The 21,512-nt window shown below is 57.2% G+C and overlaps 3 protein-coding genes across 3 annotated transcripts; all 3 read left to right on the top strand.

Annotated features, from left to right (window-relative positions):
- The first annotated feature begins 4,147 nt into the window (after positions 1-4,147).
- On the top strand, positions 4,148-7,430 carry LOC122153247 (protocadherin beta-15-like). The gene has a single exon (XM_042790371.1). The coding sequence runs from the start codon at positions 4,275-4,277 to the stop codon at positions 6,714-6,716; it is 2,442 nt and encodes an 813-aa protein (XP_042646305.1). The 5' UTR covers positions 4,148-4,274; the 3' UTR covers positions 6,717-7,430.
- A 2,611-nt stretch (positions 7,431-10,041) lies between these two features.
- LOC104367669 (protocadherin beta-16-like) lies at positions 10,042-15,020 on the top strand. Its single transcript, XM_042790005.1, has 2 exons — positions 10,042-12,813; positions 14,240-15,020. Exons 1-2 carry the CDS (start codon positions 10,372-10,374, stop codon positions 14,357-14,359), a joined length of 2,562 nt encoding a protein of 853 aa, XP_042645939.1. The 5' UTR covers positions 10,042-10,371; the 3' UTR covers positions 14,360-15,020.
- Positions 15,021-17,045: 2,025 nt separating this feature from the next.
- LOC122153220 (protocadherin beta-15-like) lies at positions 17,046-20,868 on the top strand. Its single transcript, XM_042790007.1, has one exon. It carries the CDS (start codon positions 17,177-17,179, stop codon positions 19,616-19,618), a length of 2,442 nt encoding a protein of 813 aa, XP_042645941.1. The 5' UTR covers positions 17,046-17,176; the 3' UTR covers positions 19,619-20,868.
- Positions 20,869-21,512: the final 644 nt, after the last annotated feature.

Below are 21,512 nucleotides of genomic sequence, written 5' to 3'. Positions count from 1 at the left end.
GGGTGTGCAAAGGCCTCTGCAAAGCAGGGAGGTGGGTACAGTGACACTTCCAAGTCTCCCTACAGCTCTGGCTGCGTGTAGCAACTGTGGGGTGTTTGAGCACAAAGTCTTTTGATTCTAAAGGGTTTGGGGGGATGGATGGATGGATGGATGGATGGATGGATGGATGGATGGAAGGATGGATGGATGGATGGATGGATGGGTGGATGGATGGATGGGTGGATGGATGGATGCACGGACAGGTAGATGGATGGATGGATGTTCACCAAGGCAGCATACATATTCCCTTGCGGAAGTATTGGGTGGATGCCCGGGAGGTGGGCAAGAACTACTGCCCGGGAGAGGATTTCCTGTCATGAAATGCCGAGGAGCACAGCCGCCCCTTCTGTAAAATCTCTTATAGAAGGTAAGTCCTGAGGACAGGCTGGTGTAGTGCTGCTGAGCGGGAGAGTGTTGTACGTAGAAGAGGGAATGATCCTCGGTCCAGTTCATCGGGGCAGGCGCAGGCCTGTGCTGAGCTGTGCTGTTGTGGTTTGTGCTGCATAAATCCCTGGTGGGCAGGAAAAACTCCGAGAGTTCATTGCAACCGAGGAACCTGCAGGCAGCTCCCCCTTGGCCCTGGAGAGAAAGCCACCTGCGAGCAAGGAGTCCACGTGGGACAGTCTTTTCTGTGACAGCAGATGCCATGAGTGGAATTGCTTTCTTGCAGAAAGGACCTATGTTGACTTCAAGGATGGTAGCGGCACCACCCTTCCATTTCTATGACTTCGGTCTGTATGGCATCAAGTGCATGGCTTGATTGACGTGTGAAGCTTCTGTGCTCAGGCTTCTCAACATCTAAAGGGACATAAGATTCTCTATGCTGATCTCTTCCAATACTGTGAGCTATAACAGAGTTGTGACTAACTCTGTAGAGAGTCGTAATTTTCTCTTGTTGAGGTGACAAGGAACCAGCAGCTCCTGTTGCAAAACAGCTGTTTCTGGGGTCGTTCCATGTGGAGCATCTGGGTGTCTGATGTGGTTCATGACCAGAGAAGGAGAAGCCTGAGTTCCTCAACAATATTTTTTCCCCAGTCTTCACTGGCAGTCTCTCATCCCACACATCTCAATTGGATGAACCTCCAGTCAGGGACTGGGTGAGCAAAGTCCCTCCTGCTGTAAGAAAAGATCAGGTTTGAGAGCACCTGAGGCACCTGGAGATACAGAATGTGCCAAGGAGGTTCTATCCGCTGCTATCAAAAAAACCCACCACACACTCAAACACAGGATTCTGAGGAACCTTCTGGCCCTGGAGAGAAAGCCACCTGCAATCAAGGAATCCACGTGGGACCTTCTGTTACTGTGACAGCAGAAAGGATGTGTAGAACTGCTTTCTTGCAGAAAAGACCTCTACTGACCTCAAGGATGCAAGGGGGACCACTCGTATTTTTTTTCTATGACCGGTGTCTTCCTGACATGATGTGCTCGGCTGAAGTCCCATGTGAAGCTACTGAGATCAGGGTTCTCGACACTGAAAGGGACATTAGATTCTCTACACTAATCTCTAACAATACTGTGAGCTATAACAGAGTTGTGAATGAATTCTTGGAGACTTGGTGTGTCTCTCTTAGTGAAATGACAAGGAAGCAGCACCTCTTGGTGTAAAACAGCTACTTCTTGGGTCATCCTAGCTCAAGCACGTGGACGTCTGATGTAGTTCGTAACCAGAAAAGGAGAAGACTAAGTTCCTCATCAATACTTTTGCTTCCGTGTTCACTGGCAGTCTCTCATGCCACACATCTCGAGCGTATCAGCCTCAAGTCTGGGACTGTGTGAGCAAAGTCCCTCCGACTGCAAGGAAAGATCAGTTTCGAGCGGACCTGAGAAGCTGAAGATACAGGTGTGGGAGCCAAGGAGGTGCATCGCAGAGTCCTGAGGGAAGTGAGGGTCCTGAGGCTGATGCAATTGCCAAGCCACTCTCCAGGATATTTGAAAAGTCATGGCACTCCAGAGAAGTCCCTGGTGACCGGAAAAAGGGAAACATTGCAGCCATTTGGAAAAAGGTTTGCAAGGAGGACCCTGGTGTGGAATAATTACAAAAATGACCAAAATCCAGCATTGTTCACGCATTACGGAATGGTATAAAATCAAAAGGCGTCTAGGGCATAACACAGCTGCAGCTGGCATGCGAAGAATCCACCAGGTCGTCTTCGATTGCCGGGACCATATTGCTTGCAGAGCACCACGGGGGGTGAATTGGGCTGGAGAGCTCAGGTCTCTCCCTGCGATGGTACAGCAGGTACGGGAACAAGGGGGAACTACAGAACTGACAAGCTGCATACTGGCTACCCCGAGCCAACATCCTGTTGGATTTTGATGAAATGCTGTCCTTTGTGCGAACTTTGCTCGTTACAAGGTCATTATAATAGCAAAACACAGCTCCATCCCAAAGGCTGCCCGCCACTAAGGTGCGACCACTCCTCTTTGACTCTCTGCCCTGTGTTTTTGTAATCTCTACCTTTAAATGTGAAGCGAGAGGATTTTACACCAACCATACTGAAGGTATTTACATCTAGAGTCACTCAAACTCCAGCCGGAAGGTAAAAAATAGTATAAAAATAGCCCAGGGAAGTTGGGGGAAGACACCATCGTGTGAACTTCTGGGATCAGTCGATGGGCTGAGCCTCTCTTTCCCTCCCCGTATGGATGCCTTTGGGTAAGACTTAGGAACTTAGAAGTGTTTCTAGAAAGTCCCTTTGGCATTTCTATAGCCTGGCTGTACTGTTATAATTTTGTTGTGTGCTTTATATATCCTCTTCTTTGCACATGCTTTGCAGAGAGCGTATTTCTCACCGACAATCATAAGGACCTCTATATCTGTCACTTAAATAAGCTGGACCATTTAAGCAACTAGTCGTTTTGGTTTCTCACTGAACGCGACCAAAGAGTGGCCATGCTAGTTCATGAGCACGACTAGAGTGAAGGTGCCTTCCACTATTAGTGTATCCGAACCGTAACAGGTTCATATATTGAACCCGCTTGGACTGAGAGTGGTGATTTGGCTCTCTCTGAGATTTTCTGCCTTAACCAGTTGACGTGACAGCTGGGGAAGTACTGACCTGTCAGCCTGAGCTCTGTGCCTGGGCAGCTCAGGGAACAGATCCTCCTGGGACCTCTGCTGAGGCACCTGGGAGGACAGGGAGGTGCTTGGGGACAGCCAGCACAGCTTCACCAAGAGCGAGTCTTGCCTGAGCAACCTAGTGACATCGTGCGGTGGAGTGACTGCATCAGGGGACAGGGGAAGAGCTACTGGAGTCGCCTACCTGGAGTTCTGCAAGGCATGTGACACGCTGTCCTTGTCTCCAAATGGGAGAGACAGGTGGAATTGCTGGATGTAGTATTGTGGGGATAAGAATTTAGCTGTGCCATCGAATGGGGAAGGAATTTAATGCAGAATTTAGTGGAGAAGGAATTGAAGGTACTATGGAGCGGAGAAGGAATCGGGTGGGCTGCCGGGTTCGTGGAGTGGCCGTCACCGCCTCCGTGTCCCTGCGGAGATCCATGACGAGATCTGTCCCTCCGGGGTCGGTCCGGACACTGCTTAACCTCTTCCTCCCCGGCACGGAGAGCGGGATGGCGCAGAACCTGAGCGCCCCGGGGGCTAACAGCAAGCCGAGTGGCGCGCTGGCCGAGCGGCCCGGCGGGCGACGCGTGTCGCGTGTCCTGCCGGCGTGTCCGTGGCGGGGCAGGGCCCGGCCTGCCGGGAGCCCGGCGCGCACGCCTGCCCGCGGGCTCTGGGCAGCGGGGGAGGACGCGGGGCAGCTGCCGGCGCTGCCCGGGCGCTCGGGCTGCAGCGGCGGCCCCGCCGGGCTCTGGGCGCTCCTGCCCTGCGCTTTTCGCCGCGGCGCGGGGTGCGCGCGTCCTGCCGCGGGGCTCCCACGCCTGTGCGCGTCCTGCCGCGGGGCCCCCACGCGTGTGCGCACGGCCCCGCGTGGCGGGGCGAGCCGGCAGCGCGGGCAGCGGGCAGCGGGCGGCGGGCGCAGTCCCGCCGCGGGCCGCAGGGTGGTGCTGCCGGCCAAGGCGGCGCCGAGCGGCTGCGGGCGGGGAGGCGGCCGAGCCCGGCCCGGCCCTGCCCAGCCCAGCCCAGCCCAGCCCAGCCGGGCGGCGGCGGCGGCGGCGGCAGCGGCGGCGAGCGGTGCCCCGGTCCCCCCCGCTGCAGGGCCACGGCGGCCGCGCTCGGCGGAGGACGGCGCGGGCGCCCCGCGGGACGGAGGCTGCCCGCCGCCCCGTGCGCCATGGCGCCGGCAAGGCAAGTGCTCTGGCTCTCGGCTCTCCTCTGCCTGCCGCCCGCTCGCTGCCAGCCCCTCCGCTACTCCGTAGCCGAGGAGGGCGAGCGCGGCTCCGTGGTAGGCAACGTGGCGGAGGACGCGGGGCTGGCCCCGGCGCAGCTCTCGGCTCGCCGCGCCCGCCTGGCCTCGGAGGACGGCCGGCAGCACTTTCGCTTCGAGCGCGGCACCGGCCGCCTCGTGGTGGCGGAGAGGCTGGACCGGGAGGAGCTGTGCGGGCAGGCCGGGACGTGCACGCTCCCCGTCGAGCTGCTGCTGGCCGACCCGCTGCAGTTCGTGCGGGTCGAGGTGGCCGTGGAGGACGTCAATGACCACTCGCCCGTGTTCCTGGAGGAGCAAGTCACGCTGAGGATCCCCGAAATGAGCAACCCGGGCTCGCGTTTTCAGCTGGAGGAGGCTCAGGACCTGGATATTGGCAGCAACAGCATCCAGGCTTACAGCATCGCTCCCGAGAATGAGTACTTTAGCATCTCCTTTGGGAGTCGGATTAAGGGCAAGAACTTTGTTGAACTGGTCCTGGAAAAGCCGCTAGATCGAGAAGAGCAGGCGGAGATGAGTTTCAGTCTCATTGCTGTGGATGGGGGCTCTCCGCCCAGGAGCGGGACCACCCAAATCCATATTATTGTTCTCGATGTCAATGACAACGTACCCATCTTCACGCAGGAGCTGTATGTTGGGCAGGTTTTAGAAAATGCCCCAGAAGGCTCTGTGGTTGTCAGTGTGCTGGCAACCGATCGGGATGCAGGACCTAATGGGGACATCACTTATGAATTCAGCCAAGCAGTGGGGCAGAGCAACTCCGCTTTCGGGATTGACCCTGTCAGCGGTGAAATTAAACTCACAACGCCTCTGGACTATGAGGCAGCAGAGAGTCACGAGCTCAGTGTGCGGGCCAGAGACGGCGGGGGACTGTCGGCAATCTGCAAGGTGTTGGTGGAGGTGGTGGATGTGAATGACAACGCACCGGAGCTGGTGGTGAGTTCCTTCAGCAGCTCCCTCCCCGAGAACGCGTTACCCGGGACGGTGGTGGCCCTCTTTGCTGTGAGGGACCGGGATGCCGGTGCCAACGGGCAGATCTCCTGTGCCCTTGAGGACCAGCTGTCGTTCTCCCTGCGGCCGGCCTATAAGAATTACTACGAGCTGGTGACTGTGAGCGAGCTGGACCGGGAGGAGACGGCTCGCTACGTCCTCCCTGTCACAGCAGCAGACGCGGGGTCGCCTCCTCTGACGACCACCCAGACCTTCACGGTGGCCATCTCCGATGTGAACGACAACGCGCCTGTCTTCAACGAGACGTCGTACACCATGTACGTGCGAGAGAACAATGTCCCCACGGTGTTGGTTGGAGCCGTGAGCGCCTGGGACGCTGACGTGGGGCCCAACGCCAAGGTGACCTATTCCCTGGCCCCAGCGCAGCCCGCAGAGCAGCCTCCCTGCTCCTGCCTCTCCATCAACTCAGAGAACGGGCACGTCTTTGTGCTGCGGCCCTTGGACTACGAGCAGGTGAGGCGGGTGGAGGTGTGGGTGATGGCCTCTGATGCGGGGACTCCTCCTCTGAGTGCCAATGTCACCATCCGCCTTGTTGTGGTGGATGAGAATGACAATGCGCCGCTGGTGCTGTACCCGGCCCAGGGCAGCAGCCCGGCGTCCAGCGAGCTGGTGCCCGTTTCGGCTGAGGCGGGCTACCTGGTCACCAAAGTGGTGGCCGTGGACGCTGACTCGGGTCAGAACTCGTGGCTCTCGTACCACCTGCTGAGGGCCACTGAGCCCGGGCTGTTTGCGGTGGGTGCCCAAAGCGGGGAGGTGCGGCTGAGGAGGCCCGTGACCGAGAGAGACGCCGTGAAGCAGAAGCTCGTCGTTGTGGTGCGAGACAACGGGCAGCCACCACTATCAGCCACGGCTGCGCTGAGCGCGCTCCTGCTCAGTGACTTCTCAGACGTGCGCGTCCCCCACAGCAGCCCGGCCACGGAGGACGACGACGGCTCCCTGACAACCTATTTAATCATTTCCTTGGTCTGCGTCTCACTCCTCTTCCTCGCGTCCGCCGCAGCCTTCATCACTCGCAAGGTGTGCAAGAGAAAGGAGCTGACGCCTGAGCGTGTGCTTTACGGCCCCAGCAACTTGCCGAGGGTCCCGGCTGATGCGGCCGCTGCGGGGACCCTGCCCCACGCCTATTGCTACGAGGTCAGCCTCACAACGGGCTCGGGCAGCAGCGAGTTCCAGTTCCTGAAGCCCATCCTCCCCAGCCTGCCGCCACAGCACCGTGCCACGGGGGGTGGCACCGATGAGGAGCTCCAGTTCCCCCATGGCCCTATGGCTGTGGAGGACACGGCACCGGGGGACCCAGGGACGCTCTCTGCCCAACACTCCCACAGTCTTGCCTTTAACTAGCTCGGAGGCAGCACGGCCAGAGGCTTCGTGCCCCATGACAGGAAGGGATGCGGGCTACTGCATGCGGCCGTGGTTCCTCCAGAGTAAAACTGCATTTGCGATTGGCATCACCAATTTCCCACAAATTTGAAGGGAGAAGAACTGTTGTTTCTCCATCCCAACAACAAACCAACAAGCCGAGCAAACCTATGCCTCCCTCGTGCTGGAAAGATTTTGTTTCCTCTTCCTGACAGATATTTCTGAAATTGTTTGAGAGTGGGATGACTTCCAAGTTCCCCCACTAAGTTTTTGTGTGACTCACTGTTAGGCAAGACCATGGAGCTCAAATTCTGTGTTGTAACGCACCGGTGTGCTCGGGCAGACCAATCGCCTGCTCGCTGCAATGCACGTAGCGCTGGTCACAGGCCAGAAAAGCAAGGAAGTTGTGAGTACTGTGTCCCAATGTGGTGCATGCACGGGGCTCGTTCTTCTCTTTCTCTCGGGTGTCCGTCTGGGAGGTGTGTGGGCTCTGTCTCTCTGTCTGTCCGTGCAGCCGTTGGGTGTGTGTAAATGCTGCGCTGGTGCTGCCCGGTGAAGCGGGGAGTTGCGCACATCGAACTGTTGCAATGTGCACAGTCCCAGCTCAGCGGGCACGGAAGGTCTATTGTCCCCTTGGCTAGAGAATCCACATCTTCTCTACAGGAGAGCAGTAAAACACAGGAGCTGTCCCTTTGGGCCGTGAGAGGGGCTGGGTGGGTGGGCTGCCTGCTTGGGAGTGCCCTGGAAGTGCAGCAGCACCAAAGGTGTTGGCACAGGCTGTACCTGGACAGATCTGGGAATAGTTGTTGCTTTTCTATGGGTTCAACGAAAGTCCAGAAGTTGTTTCCAAGGGCTTGTCTGAAGGAAGTATCCAAACGAACTCAGAAATGGACTGTTGATTTTGACCACATCATTGTTGTTGTTCCCAAATTCAGAGGCTTCTTGATGGGAGTGGAAAGGTGTCCCAATAGGATTTTGTGCATTTGTGTTAGAGCATGTGCATTCTCCTTTTTACCCCTTCTCCTTTTACTCTTTGAACATTATTGAGCCTTGTGTTGCCTATTTTGCTTGAGAAGGACTGTCACCCCATATATAATACTTGATTGTTTGAATGAAGGCCGTGTGGCACGGGGTATTCAGAGACCCTCACGCTGTTATGTGGAGCAGTTATAAACTGCATCGTTGTAACCCGGGGTACCCTTGCATGTAAAAGTGAAATAAAGAGAACCCGTGAATGCTTTGTTTGGATACTTTGGTCCTTGGAGAGGTGTTCTTTCTGGGAATGCTCTGCCAAGGTTTTGAAAAGGCTGGAATTATTTTTCTCATTTTGTCCCTTGACATAGGTTGAGGTTGAGCAGGTGAATTGGTTCAGTGTGGAGACGTGTCCGATAGAGCATTTGGGGAAATTGTGGGGAGCAGGGAACTACTGCCAGGCCTCTGTGGGATTCTGAGCAGTGAGCTTCTGGCTGTGAGAGAGCCCAGTGAGCTCCAGGCCAGGGGAAAGTGTCCCCTGGGCTAAGAGGGGCCCTGAGTGTGCAAAGGCCTCTGCAAAGCAGGGAGGTGGGGACAGTGACCTTTCCAAGACTCCCGACAGCTCTGGCTGCGTGTAGCAACTGTGGGGTGTTTGAGCACAAAGTCTTTTGATTCTAAAGGTTTTGGGGGGATGGATGGATGGATGGATGGATGGATGGATGGATGGATGGATGGATGGATGGATGGATGGATGGATGTCACCCAGGCCGAATTGATGTTCACTCCTGGAAATGTCTAGTTTAAAAGAAATGAATGCATCAGTGCATTTCTAGGTCTTCATCTGGTGAGCATTGGTTTACATTGGTAACCCCATTAGCAATCAAAAATAAGTTGGAAATATTTAAGTAATTGAAGAAAATATGAGAAAATTAAGGAGGTTAGTATATTTTCTATATAAATGTATATATAAATAGCATGCATACTTTTATATTAAAAGCAGAATTATAATTGCTTGAACCAAAAATAAGTACTGCAAACTGTAGGGATTTTCTATTTTATTTTATTTTATTTTATTTTATTATTTTATTTTATTTTTATTCTGTAAGAGGAGGACTGCTCTTGGAGGCAGCTGTGAGCCTCTCCAATACATTCCTTATGCATTTGCCGGAGCTCGCCCCTGGGTCCGCAGGAGCAGTCGCGATACACATCGATCCTCAGGGCCGGCGATGGGTGCCTGATCCTGGGATTTTATCCGGCCTCCGGCACGGATCCTGGCTCGCACTCTCAGGCCGTGCTCAGAACCCCTCGCTCTCCCCTCCCACCTCCCTTTCCCCATGGCTGTTCCTCCCAGCTCCACTCCTGACCTCTCCATTTACCGAGTTTGATCCTGCCTCTAATCATCCCATAAAAAACTTTGCATACTGCTAGAACCCCCCTCAAATATCTCGCAATCAATTTGCTCTTTCCTACAAGGCACTTGCAGATAATCCATGATACTTCTTCCCCCCCACCCGCCCCGCCCCGCCACCCCTCCTTATCGTTTACAAAATCGCTGGCTACAACTCTTGGAGTTTGCACTTGAACGGTTCCTTTAATGGCCCATCGGTCGGTGTCGTTAGATCCCTGGTCTTCGCTATTGTCTCCGTTAGCTCCTGCTCGGTAGCGTTTGTGTATCTGAGGGTTTAATTGACGAGCCCTCCTGCTCGTTTCCTTGCCCTTGGTATTAAATAGCTGTTGGCCGTGTATCTTTACACAGGTACAGCAGTTCGGGTTCGACTTCCCAGTACAGGCACCTTTCAAGTATTTCTATGTCTGTGTGGTAACATCAGAGGAGAAAGGACTGCGTCCCTCCAAAACACGAAAGCAGGTTGCAGCATTTCAGTGTTTGTTGTGGACGGCTGGGGACATTTTTCACGGCGCAAAGGGCAGCAGGCGGCAGGGAAGGATAATTCTGTTAAAGCCGTGTGCCCTTTGGGCGAGGTGTGATGCACAACGTGAAGAAAACAACACTGGGATGATGTGGTGTACAACAGCATTATCATTCTGATGTGATAGTGAGCCAGGGCGATGGTGAAGCCTTTGCTTTCGGGACCTTTCCCTGGCGTCAGCTCTCGTTCAATAGCGGTGCTTCTCTGACCCGCCCAACTTGCTAATTGTGCTGTGCTCATTAAGAAGTGGAGAAGAGAGGGAAAATCCCTCAGTGCAGCCTGTGGAAGTGGCAGATCTTGCAATGCTTACCCAACACGGAGGAAGACCAACAGCTGTGTATGAAGAGTTCGCGATTAAGCGATAGCCCAGGGCAGCGCTCCGTTTGCGGGGCGGGAGCCTGCTTCCAAACGAAGAGAGCGTTTACACTGCGTCTTCCGGCTCCGCTTTGGCACGGAGGGTGCAGATTCAAGCAGCAAACTCCAAACCAGCTGCGCTGCCCCGAATGAGGAGGCAGAGGAACTATTCCCCCTCGCGACGCTGGGTGGGGGTGTTGGCCACGGAGCGGGAGGTTTCTCTGCCCGCTCCGGATTTGCCGGCACAGGGAGACAAAAAAAAAAGCCGCGTGAGCTGCTCGGGAAGGGCGGCGGGGCACGGAGCCGGGTTGCTCGGGGGCTTTCAGACCCCCTTACCCCGGGATTCCTGACAAACACCGCTCTGCCTCGGAAGCTACTTCAAAATGCCGGGAGCCACGGAGGACGGTGGATGGCTTTTCTGGAGAGGAATGGCGTGTGGGAGACGGAGCGGAGGCAGCAAGAGGCAAGTGAGCTTGTTTATTTTGTGCGTTTGCTTGTGTCAGAGCGGGGCCGAAACCCTCCGCTATTCCCTGGCGGAGGAAATGGAGAGGGACTCCTTTGTCGCCAATATTACAAACGACCTGGGGCTTGCTCCGAGCCAGCTTGCAGCTCGCAAGGCCCGTGTTGTGTCTGAGGGGAATGAGCAGCTTTTCCGCCTCAATCCAAACACCGGAGTCCTGACGATAAAGGAGTCGCTGGACCGAGAGGAGATCTGTCCGCAGAGCGAGACCTGCACACTCTTCTTTAAGATATTCTTTGAAAATCCGTTGCAGCTGATGCGAGGGGAAGTAGAGCTTCGTGATGTGAACGACAACTCCCCTGTGTTCCCGGAGAAGGAGATGGTTTTAGAGATTCTGGAAACAACAGCTCCAGGGTCTCGTTTTCCACTGGAAAGCGCCCAAGACAAGGACGTGGGCAGTAATGGTTTGCAGAACTACAGCCTCGAGTCCAATTCGCATTTCTCTCTCGCTCTCGGAACAGGGAAAGATGGAGTGAAATATGCGGAGCTGGTCCTACAGCGGCAGCTGGACCGCGAAGAGCAGCAGGAGCTGAATTTACTCCTCACTGCCACCGACGGGGGCTCGCCACCCAGGTCGGGTACGGCTCAGATCCACATCGTGGTGCTGGATGCCAATGACAACATCCCAGTCTTCAGCCGGGAGGTCTACGAGGTGCGGCTGGCCGAGAACAGCCCTCTGGGGCAGCTGGCGGTCAGAGTCACGGCCGTGGATCCCGACGAAGGGTCCAACGGGAAAGTGCGGTACGCCTTCAGCCAGATATCGGTGCGGTCGCGGCAGCTCTTCGAGCTGAACCCTGCCACCGGGGAGATACTGGTCGCTGGCAACCTGGATTTTGAAGAAGCGAAAAACCACAAGATGTTGGTGAGAGCCACCGATGGCGGAGGGCTGTCTGCACGTTGTAAAGTGCAGGTGGAGGTCCTGGACGTGAATGACAACGCCCCGGAGATAGCGCTCACCTCCATCACCGCCTCCATTCCTGAGGACGCCCCTCCCCGCACCGTGGTGGCCCTGTTCAGTGTGCGGGACCTGGACTCCGGGGACAACGGCAGGACAGAGTGCTCGATCAACGGAGACTTCCCCTTCAGTCTCACCCCCACTTTTGATAATTATTACGAGCTGAGAACAAACACGGCGTTGGACAGGGAGAGGACGGCGGAGTATAACATCACCATCATAGCCACGGACTGGGGCATGTCACGGCTGAGCTCTCAAGAAACCATCTTCGTGCAGATATCAGATGTGAACGACAATCCCCCGGAGTTCACCCAGGAGGTTTACATCATGTCGGTTACAGAGAACAACAGCCCCATGCTGCGGATCGGCAGTGTGAATGCCACGGATGCCGATGCGGGGCAAAACGCCCGTGTAAACTACGCGCTGGTGAGGCAGGAGGGCAAAGAACAGCCTGACGTGTCGGTCAACTCTGAAAACGGGGATGTTTATATCCTCCACCCGCTGGACTACGAGGAGGTGCGTGCCTTCGAGGTGGTGGTGCGTGCTGCCGACGGGGGCTCGCCACCTCTCCGTGCTGAGGCGGTGCTGCGTGTGGTGGTGCGTGACGAGAACGACAACACGCCCGTCGTGCTGCACCCGCCCCCCGGCAGCAGTGCGGCGGCGATGGGCGAGCTGGTGCCACGCTGGGCACCGGCGGGCTACCTGGTGGCCAAGGTGGTGGCGGTGGACGCGGACGCGGGGCAGAACGCGTGGCTGTCGTACGAGCTGGCCAAGGCACCGGAGCCGGGGCTGTTCCACGTGGGGCTGCACAGCGGCGAGGTGCGCACGGCGCGGGCCGTGTCGGAGCGGGACGTGGCGCGGCAGAGGCTCGTCGTGCTGGTGCGAGACCGTGGGCAGCCGCCACGCTCCGCCACCGCCACCCTGGACATCGCTCTGGTGCACGGCTTCTCCAACGCCCATTTGCAGGTGAGCGAGGAGGTGCCGGTGGCCGAGCCCGACGGGCGGCTCACCCTGTATCTCATCGCCTGCCTGGCCTGCATATCGGCGCTGTTCCTCACCACCGCGGTGGCCGCCTTGGTGGTCAAGTTGCGGCGGGCCAGGCAGAGGGAGGCGGAGACTTTACCCACATTCCCACAGACTGCCACGGAGAGTGATGCGGGCTCCCTGCCCCGCAGCTACGTGTACGATGTCTGTTTCACCGCAGGAACCGTCAACAGCGAGTTTCGGTTCCTCAGGCCCCTCTTTCCCTGCTTCCCTGCCGGGCTGCCCCCAGGCCCGGGCGAACAGCGGAGCTCGGTGTGCTCACAAGAGGCAACCAACCTCGGGGAAGAAGGCGACTGGGCTGCACAGGTGAGGGACCTGGCCGGGCCGAGGCGATGGGGGGAGCGGGGAGGGAGCAGCGTGGGGTGGGGGGTGCTCACCCCTGGCAGGAACAACTATCGATGTTGCAGAGCTGGTGCTGGAGGAGCTACTGGGGAGGGAGGAGAGGGTAGAGAGGGTTTCAGAGCCGCTGGCAGGGGCCTCCCAGGAGGATCCGGCACGGCCCTCTGCTCCCCAAGTGCTGACTAAGTGAGTCTGTCTACATTCAGCTTTATGCCTTGCGTTTTCATGTTAGGTCAAGTCTTGGGTGTCACCAAAAACGGGGGCATCTGGGCTGTGAGAAGATGAGAAGGAGTGGTATGGATGTGTGAGCCACACAGGGTGTCCTGTCCACGCACTGGGTAGAGCCCACAGGGACTCAGAGCAGGTGCCCTAGGGGCACATCCTCCCAGAGGCAGCAGCAGCCGAGTGCAGTGGTCCTGTCCAGAGTCAACTGGGGCTGCAGGGACAACAGTGCAAAGGGGTGTCACATCACTGACGGTGTCCCCTGCACTGCTGTTAGGAGCTGGTGCCGGACCCTGCCAAGTGCTGTTCAGCAGAGTGATGGCAGTGCTGAACTTAAGCTGTCTTCCAAGCTGCTGGAGGCCACGGAGGTGGGAACCTCTGCCATTAAATTCCCTTGTATTTTTGTGGCTTGCATGAACAGTGTTGGCCAGAAAAATGTGGTTATTGGGGCTTTACAAAGCACCGTCCCAGTCACTTCCTGACCCAGCCGCCGGGTGCTGCCGGACAGTACCAGCACTTCTCTTCTCAGTGCTGCTGTGAACCTAAAGTGAGTTATGTCTGAGGTGCCCTTCGAACTCCAGCTGTTCAAAGAGTGTGAGGGGGAAAAAAGGCAGTCATTGAAAGAGCTCCTTCTCTCCTCATGGGGTTCCTAGTTTCTGGGGGCCATCCAGCACGTCATAAGAGTCTGGACGATGAACATATATGAGGCTGAAGACCTATAAACAACATCTTTTATGGTCACGCCACAACATTTTCGTATTTCACAACCACTGATGTCTTGGACTCACTCTACTGCAGGTTCACAGAACCGCAGCTGCAGTAGCCTCAAGGGAGACAAGGACCCATCCTGATACATCAACATTAAACCACCTTTACTCTTTTTGAGAAAGTGGTTTTTATTTTGGGCTCTTGCCATGTTAAATTACTCCCTCAGACTCACCAAAGCTTTGCAGTAGTGCCTTTGTGATGTCCTCAGTGGAGGATGGTTTGGGGGGTTAGATTTTCCGTGTTCAGGTCAGAGACCCACCACCCGGTCTAACTTCCTCTTTGGCTCTGGGTAGAGAAGAGCGGTGACAGCCGTGCGGTGGTGTAAGACATGCCCTCGGAGCTTCTCGCTGATGTCTGCTTACCTTCAACACCCAAACAACAACCTCCACTCTGTTCTTTGCAGGGTAGAGCTCCCCTTCCCGAAGACACGGTCCCCAGACTTGCGGAAGCAGCTTGCACAGCAAACAGGGGGCTGAAGCAAAATATCAACTCTGATCAAAACCCTTGGCTCACCCATCAGTAAGCGAAGAGAAGGACAAGCGTGTCTGTCCTCACCGGCTAACGTCCTCAAAGGGAAAAGGGAATTAAGAGACCAAACACCCACCAAAGAAAGTACCAGGGAGGTACCAGACATCTCCGTGAGAGGGCAGAACCCCTCTACTCTTGAGCAGTACTTAAGTCCTGCAGGCATTTTGTAATTGTGATATGAATGGAGGCTGGGGACTGTGTTGCATGTTGATTACACTGACACTTGATGTATGATTGTGAGAGTCTTACTGCTTCTGAATCTTAAGGGAAATACTGAAAACTGGGAGGAGATCTTCAAGATCACTTTTTCCTACATCAGCTTTTCTGTGTCTTTTCAGTTTCTGTTGTGGTATTTTGTTTTGTTTTGGGTTGGTGTGGGATCTTTCATAGTGTAAAGTTGAAATGAACATTTAAAGATTTTCGAGCATAAGGTCGCAGAGAATTGAATGTACTCTTTGTGGTTTTATAGTAGAATAGGCTAAAATGTTTATAATAAACTTAGGGCACTGTAGAATATAGGGCATCAGGAAGCTTTGCTTTCTTTTAATTAATTGTTTATGGTCTATAAATAATGTGATATTTCCTGTCGCTCACCCATTTTCAAGAGTCTAATGTCTGATGACAGAGAACAATAAAAGCTACTTGGAATTCCCTCAGGTGAGTGTGCTGTCTTGAAATTCACTTGTCACAGCCATCGCCAAAGAAATAGCCATGCCAAGAGCAGGACTTTGGGAATAAATCTGTGCATTTGGAGTGGGTTTTGTGCAGTGGAAATCAGAGCGACCTGGAAACTAGGCCGATCTCAGAGGCCAGAAGAAGGTGAAGGGGGCTTTTCTGAGCCAAGCTGAGGCCCGAGAGATGCTGCCCCCATCCCCTTCATGAGGGCTCCTGGCCTGAATGGGGGAACAACCTCTGTCCATTCCAGAAACGAGGCCAGGAATTACTACGGGGAACTACATTGCTATCGCTGCCGTGGTTCATGGACCAGCTCACCACCAACATCATCGCCACCCTGGTCGGTGTTTCCTCGCTGTTGCTCCCGTCCATCCTTGCCTTTTCTGCATACAATTTCTGCAGGGCTCGCCTCCAGGCAAGGCATTCGCTGCCCTCTGCCTGCTGCTACGCTGACAGCAACTTTGCCGCCGACAGCGTGGATGTGGCCGGCACAGGGACTTGGCTTACTGCTATGAAGCATGCCTGACCACCGGCTCGGGGAGGAGCGAATTCCAGTTCCTGAGGCCCATCCTGCCCAGCCCGCAAGGCAGCTTTGACGTAGGGGGTGGAAAGGCCAAGGAACGGTTCTGTTGCTCGCAGCCTGCTGGTGAGTGGGAAGCCATCCCGGGGAGCAGAGCCCCTGCTCCTGGTCATGGGTTGGACTGGCCGGCCGGCAGGCACGTCCATGCCTGAGCCCCGCCGGGACCAGCCAATGCTCCTCGTCCTCAGCCACGGATTCCCGAGTAGTTGTAGTGCCGTCCTCTGCCGTTAAATGTCTGCTGGCCCCGCGGAGGCTCCAGTTTGCTTTTTCCTGCCGGAGGAGGTGGCTCGACTCTGGCGGCAAGCTGACCCTTAGCCGACCGGTCCCGCGGGGGTTATCTCTCAGATTTTCTGCGTTAACCATTTCAAGTGACAGCTGGTCAGTAGTTACTGACCTGTCAGCCTGAGCTCTGCCTGGGCAGCTCAGGGAACAGATCCTTCAGGGAGCTCTGCTGAGGCACCTGGAGGACAGGGAGGTGCTTGGGGACAGCCAGCACGGCTTCACCAAGGACGAGTCTTGCCTGAGCAACCTAGTGACGTCCTGCGGTGGAGTGACTGCATCAGGGGACAGGGGAAGAGCTACGGGAGTCGCCTACCTGGAGTTCTGCAAGGCATGTGACACGCTGTCCTTGTCTCCAAATGGGAGAGACAGGTGGAATTGCTGGATGTAGTATTTTGGGAATAAGAATTTAGCTGAAACATCGAATGGGTAAGGAATTTAATTCTGAAGTTAGTGGAGAAGGAATTGAAGGTACTATGGAGCGGAGAAGGAATCGGGTGGGCCGCCGGGTTCGGGGAGTGGCCGTCACCGCCTCCGTGTCCCTGCGGAGATCCATGACGAGTGCTGTCCCTCCGGGGTCGGTCCGGACACTGCTTAACCTCTTCCACCCCGGCACGGAGAGCGGGATGGCGCAGAACCTGAGCGCCACGGGGACTGACAGCAAGCCGAGTGGCGCGCTGGCCGAGCGGCCCGGCGGACGACGCGTGTCGCGTGTCCTGCCGGCGTGTCCGTGGCGGGGCAGGGCCCGGCCTGCCGGGAGCCCGGCGCGCACGCCTGCCCGCGGGCTCTGGGCAGCGGGGGAGGACGCGGGGCAGCTGCCGGCGCTGCCCGGGCGCTCGGGCTGCAGCGGCGGCCCCGCCGGGCTCTGGGCGCTCCTGCCCTGCGCTTGCCGCCCCGGCGCGGGGTGCGCGCGTCCTGCCGCGGGGCCCCCACGCGTGTGCGCACGGCTGCGCGTGGCGGGGCGAGCCGGCAGCGCGGGCAGCGGGCAGCGGGCAGCGGGCGGCGGGCGCAGTCCCGCCGCGGGCCGCAGGGTGGTGCTGCCGGCCAAGGCGGCGCCGAGCGGCTGCGGGCGGGGAGGCGGCCGAGCCCGGCCCGGCCCTGCCCAGCCCAGCCCAGCCCAGCCCAGCCCAGCCGGGCGGCGGCGGCGGCGGCGGCGGCGGCGGCAGCGGCGGCGAGCGGTGCCCCGGTCCCCCCCGCTGCAGGGCCACGGCGGCCGCGCTCGGCGGAGGACGGCGCGGGCGCCCCGCGGGACGGAGGCTGCCCGCCGCCCCGTGCGCCATGGCGCCGGCAAGGCAAGTGCTCTGGCTCTCGGCTCTCCTCTGCCTGCCGCCCGCTCGCTGCCAGCCCCTCCGCTACTCCGTAGCCGAGGAGGGCGAGCGCGGCTCCGTGGTAGGCAACGTGGCGGAGGACGCGGGGCTGGCCCCGGCGCAGCTCTCGGCTCGCCGCGCCCGCCTGGCCTCGGAGGACGGCCGGCAGCACTTTCGCTTCGAGCGCGGCACCGGCCGCCTCGTGGTGGCGGAGAGGCTGGACCGGGAGGAGCTGTGCGGGCAGGCCGGGACGTGCACGCTCCCCGTCGAGCTGCTGCTGGCCGACCCGCTGCAGTTTGTGCGGGTCGAGGTGGCCGTGGAGGACGTCAATGACCACTCGCCCGTGTTCCCGGAGGAGCAAGTCACGCTGAGGATCCTGGAAACTAGCAACCCGGGCTTGCGTTTCCCGCTGGAGTTGGCTCAGGACCTGGATGTTGGCAGCAACAGCATCCAGGCTTACAGCATCGCTCCCGAGAATGAGTACTTTAGCATCTCCTTTGGGAGCAGGATTAAGGGCAAGAACTTTGTTGAACTAGTCCTGGAAAAGCCGCTAGACCGAGAGGAGCAGGCGGAGATGAGTTTCAGTCTCACTGCTTTGGATGGGGGCTCTCCCCCCAGGAGCGGGACCACCCAAATCCATATTATTGTTCTCGATGTCAATGACAACGTACCCATCTTCACGCAGGAGCTGTATGTTGGGCAGGTTTTAGAAAATGCCCCAGAAGGCTCTGTGGTTGTCAGTGTGGTGGCAACCGATCGGGATGGAGGACCTAATGGGGACATCACTTATGAATTCAGCCAAGCAGTGGGGCAGAGCAACTCCGCTTTCGGGATTGACCCTGTCAGCGGTGAAATTAAACTCACAACGCCTCTGGACTATGAGGCAGCAGAGAGTCACGAGCTCAGTGTGCGGGCCAGAGACGGCGGGGGACTGTCGGCAATCTGCAAGGTGTTGGTGGAGGTGGTGGATGTGAATGACAACGCACCGGAGCTGGTGGTGAGTTCCTTCAGCAGCTCCCTCCCCGAGAACGCGTTACCCGGGACGGTGGTGGCCCTCTTTGCTGTGAGGGACCGGGATGCCGGTGCCAACGGGCAGATCTCCTGTGCCCTTGAGGACCAGCTGTCGTTCTCCCTGCGGCCGGCCTATAAGAATTACTACGAGCTGGTGACTGTGAGCGAGCTGGACCGGGAGGAGACGGCTCGCTACGTCCTCCCTGTCACAGCGGCGGACGCGGGGTCGCCTCCTCTGACGACCACCCAGACCTTCACGGTGGCCATCTCCGATGTGAACGACAACGCGCCTGTCTTCAACGAGACGTCGTACACCATGTACGTGCGAGAGAACAATGTCCCCACGGTGTTGGTTGGAGCTGTGAGCGCCTGGGACGCTGACGTGGGGCCCAACGCCAAGGTGACCTATTCCGTGGCCCCAGCGCAGCCCGCAGAGCAGCCTCCCTGCTCCTGCCTCTCCATCAACTCAGAGAACGGGCACGTCTTTATGCTGCGGCCCTTGGACTACGAGCAGGTGAGGCGGGTGGAGGTGTGGGTGATCGCCTCTGATGCAGGGACTCCTCCTCTGAGTGCCAATGTCACCATCCGCCTTGTTGTGGTGGATGAGAATGACAATGCGCCGCTGGTGCTGTACCCGGCCCAGGGCAGCAGCCCGGCGTCCAGCGAGCTGGTGCCCGTTTCGGCTGAGGCAGGCTACCTGGTCACCAAAGTGGTGGCCGTGGACGCTGACTCGGGTCAGAACTCGTGGCTCTCGTACCACCTGCTGAGGGCCACTGAGCCCGGGCTGTTTGCGGTGGGTGCCCAAAGCGGGGAGGTGCGGCTGAGGAGGCCCGTGACCGAGAGAGACGCCGTGAAGCAGAAGCTCGTCGTTGTGGTGCGAGACAACGGGCGGCCACCACTGTCAGCCACGGCTGCGCTGAGCGCGCTCCTGCTCAGTGACTTCTCAGACGTGCACGTCCCCCACAGCAGCCCGGCCACGGAGGACGGCGACGGCTCCCTGACAACCTATTTAATCATTTCCTTGGTCTGCGTTTCACTCCTCTTCCTCGTGTCCGCCGCAGCCTTCATCACTCGCAAGGTGTGCAAGAGAAAGGAGCTGACGCCTGAGCGTGTGCTTTACGGCCCCAGCAACTTGCCGAGGGTCCCGGCTGATGCGGCCGCTGCGGGGACCCTGCCCCACGCCTATTGCTACGAGGTCAGCCTCACAACGGGCTCGGGCAGCAGCGAGTTCCAGTTCCTGAAGCCCATCCTCCCCAGCCTGCTGCCACAGCACCGTGCCACGGGGGGTGGCACCGATGAGGAGCTCCAGTTCCCCCATGGCCCTATGGCTGTGGAGGACACGGCACCGGGGGACCCAGGGACGCTCTCTGCCCAACACTCCCACAGTCTTGCCTTTAACTAGCTCGGAGGCAGCACGGCCAGAGGCTTCGTGCCCCACGACAGGAAGGGATGCGGGCTACTGCGTGCGGCCGTGGTTCCTCCAGAGTAAAACTGCATTTGCGATTGGCATCACCAATTTCCCAGAAATTTGAAGGGAGAAGAACTGTTGTTTCTCCATCCCAACCACCAACCAACCAGCCGAGCAAACCTACACCTCCCTCGTGCTGGAAAGATTTTGTTTCCTCTTCCTGACAGATATTTCTGAAATTGTTTGAGAGTGGGTTGACTTCCAAGATCCCCCACTAAGTTTTTGTCTGACTCACTGTTGGGCAAGACCATGGAGCTCGAATTCTGTGCTGTAACGCACCGGCGCGATCGGGCAGACCAATCGCCTGCTCGCTGCAATGCACGTAGCGCTGGTCACAGGCCAGAAAAGCAAGGAAGTTGTGAGTACTGTGTCCCAATGTGGTGCATGCACGGGGCTCGTTCTTCTCTTTCTCTCGGGTGTCCGTCTGGGAGGTGTGTGGGCTCTGTCTCTCTGTCTGTCTGTGCAGCCGTTAGGTGTGTGTAAATGCTGCGCTGGTGCTGCCCGGTGAAGCGGGGAGTTGCGCACATCGAACTGTTGCAATGTGCACAGTCCCAGCTCAGCGGGCACGGAGGGTCTGTTGTCCCCTTGGCTAGAGAATCCACATCTTCTCTACAGGAGAGCAGTAAAACCCAGGAGCTGTCCCTTTGGGCCGTGAGAGGGGCTGGGTGGGTGGGCTGCCTGCTTGGGAGTGCCCTGGAAGTGCAGCAGCACCAAGGGTGTTGGCACAGGCTGTACCTGGACAGAGCTATGAAAATTTGTTCCTTTTCTATGGGTGCAAGGAACGTCCAGAAGTTGTTTCCAAGGGCTTGTCTGAAGGTAGTATCCGAACGAACTCAGAAATGGACTGTTGGTTTTGACCTCATCGTTGTTGTTCCCAAATTCAGAGGCTTCTTGATGGGAGTGGAAAGGTGTCCCAATAGGATTTTGTGCGTTTGTGTTAGAGCATGTGCATTCTCCTTTTTACCCCTTCTCCTTTTACTCTTTGAACATTGTTGAGCATTGCGTTGCCTATTTTGCTTGAGAAGGACTGTCACCCCATATATAATAATTGATTGTTTGAATGAAGGCCATGTGGCACAGGGTATTCAGAGACCCTCACGCTGTTATGTAGAGCAGTTGTAAACTGCATCGTTGTAACCCGGGGTACCCTTGTGTGTAAAAGTGAAATAAAGAGAACCCATGAATGCCTTGTGTGGAGACTGTAGTCTTTGGAGAGGTGTTCTTTCTGGGAATGCTCTGCCAAGGTTTCCAAAAGGCTGGGATTTTTTTTCTCCTTTTGTCCCTTGGCATAAGTTGAGGTTGAGCAGGTGAATTGGTTCAGTGTGGAGACGTGGCCGATAGAGCATTTGGGGAAATTGTGGGGAGCAGGGAACTACTGCCAGGCCTCTGTGGGATTCTGAGCAGTGAGCTTCTGGCTGTGAGAGAGCCCAGTGAGCTCCAGGCCAGGGGAAAGTGTCCCCTGGGCTAAGAGGTGCCCTGGGTGTGCAAAGGCCTCTGCAAAGCAGGGAGGTGGGTACAGTGACACTTCCAAGTCTCCCTACAGCTCTGGCTGCGTGTAGCAACTGTGGGGTGTTTGAGCACAAAGTCTTTTGATTCTAAATGTTTTGGGGGGATGGATGGATGGATGGATGGATGGATGGATGGATGGATGGATGGATGGATGGATGGATGGATGGATGGATGGATGGGTGGATGGATGGATGCACGGACAGGTGGATGGATGGATGGATGTCACCAAGGCAGCATACATATTCCCTTGCGGAAGTATTGGGTGGATGCCCGGGAGGTGGGCAAGAACTACTGCCCGGGAGAGGATTTCCTGTCATGA

Source organism: Tyto alba, unplaced genomic scaffold, assembly GCF_018691265.1.
Source record: "Tyto alba isolate M040663 unplaced genomic scaffold, T.alba_DEE_v4.0 Super-Scaffold_17, whole genome shotgun sequence".
Taxonomy (NCBI): Eukaryota; Metazoa; Chordata; class Aves; order Strigiformes; family Tytonidae; genus Tyto; species Tyto alba.
The sequence above is the reverse complement of the archived record's forward strand: the minus strand, read 5'-3'. Positions and strand labels throughout refer to the sequence as shown.

What these genes read in the sequence shown, in the direction of transcription:
- LOC122153247 (XM_042790371.1), top strand. Translation starts at nt 4,275, where the DNA reads ATGGCGCCGGCAAGGCAAGTGCTCTGGCTCTCGGCTCTCCTCTGCCTG.
- LOC104367669 (XM_042790005.1), top strand. Translation starts at nt 10,372, where the DNA reads ATGCCGGGAGCCACGGAGGACGGTGGATGGCTTTTCTGGAGAGGAATG. An exon ending in AAGGCGACTGGGCTGCACAG is followed by an intron (nt 12,814 to 14,239) that starts GTGAGGGACCTG and finishes TGTTCTTTGCAG; the next exon opens with GGTAGAGCTCCCCTTCCCGA.
- LOC122153220 (XM_042790007.1), top strand. Translation starts at nt 17,177, where the DNA reads ATGGCGCCGGCAAGGCAAGTGCTCTGGCTCTCGGCTCTCCTCTGCCTG.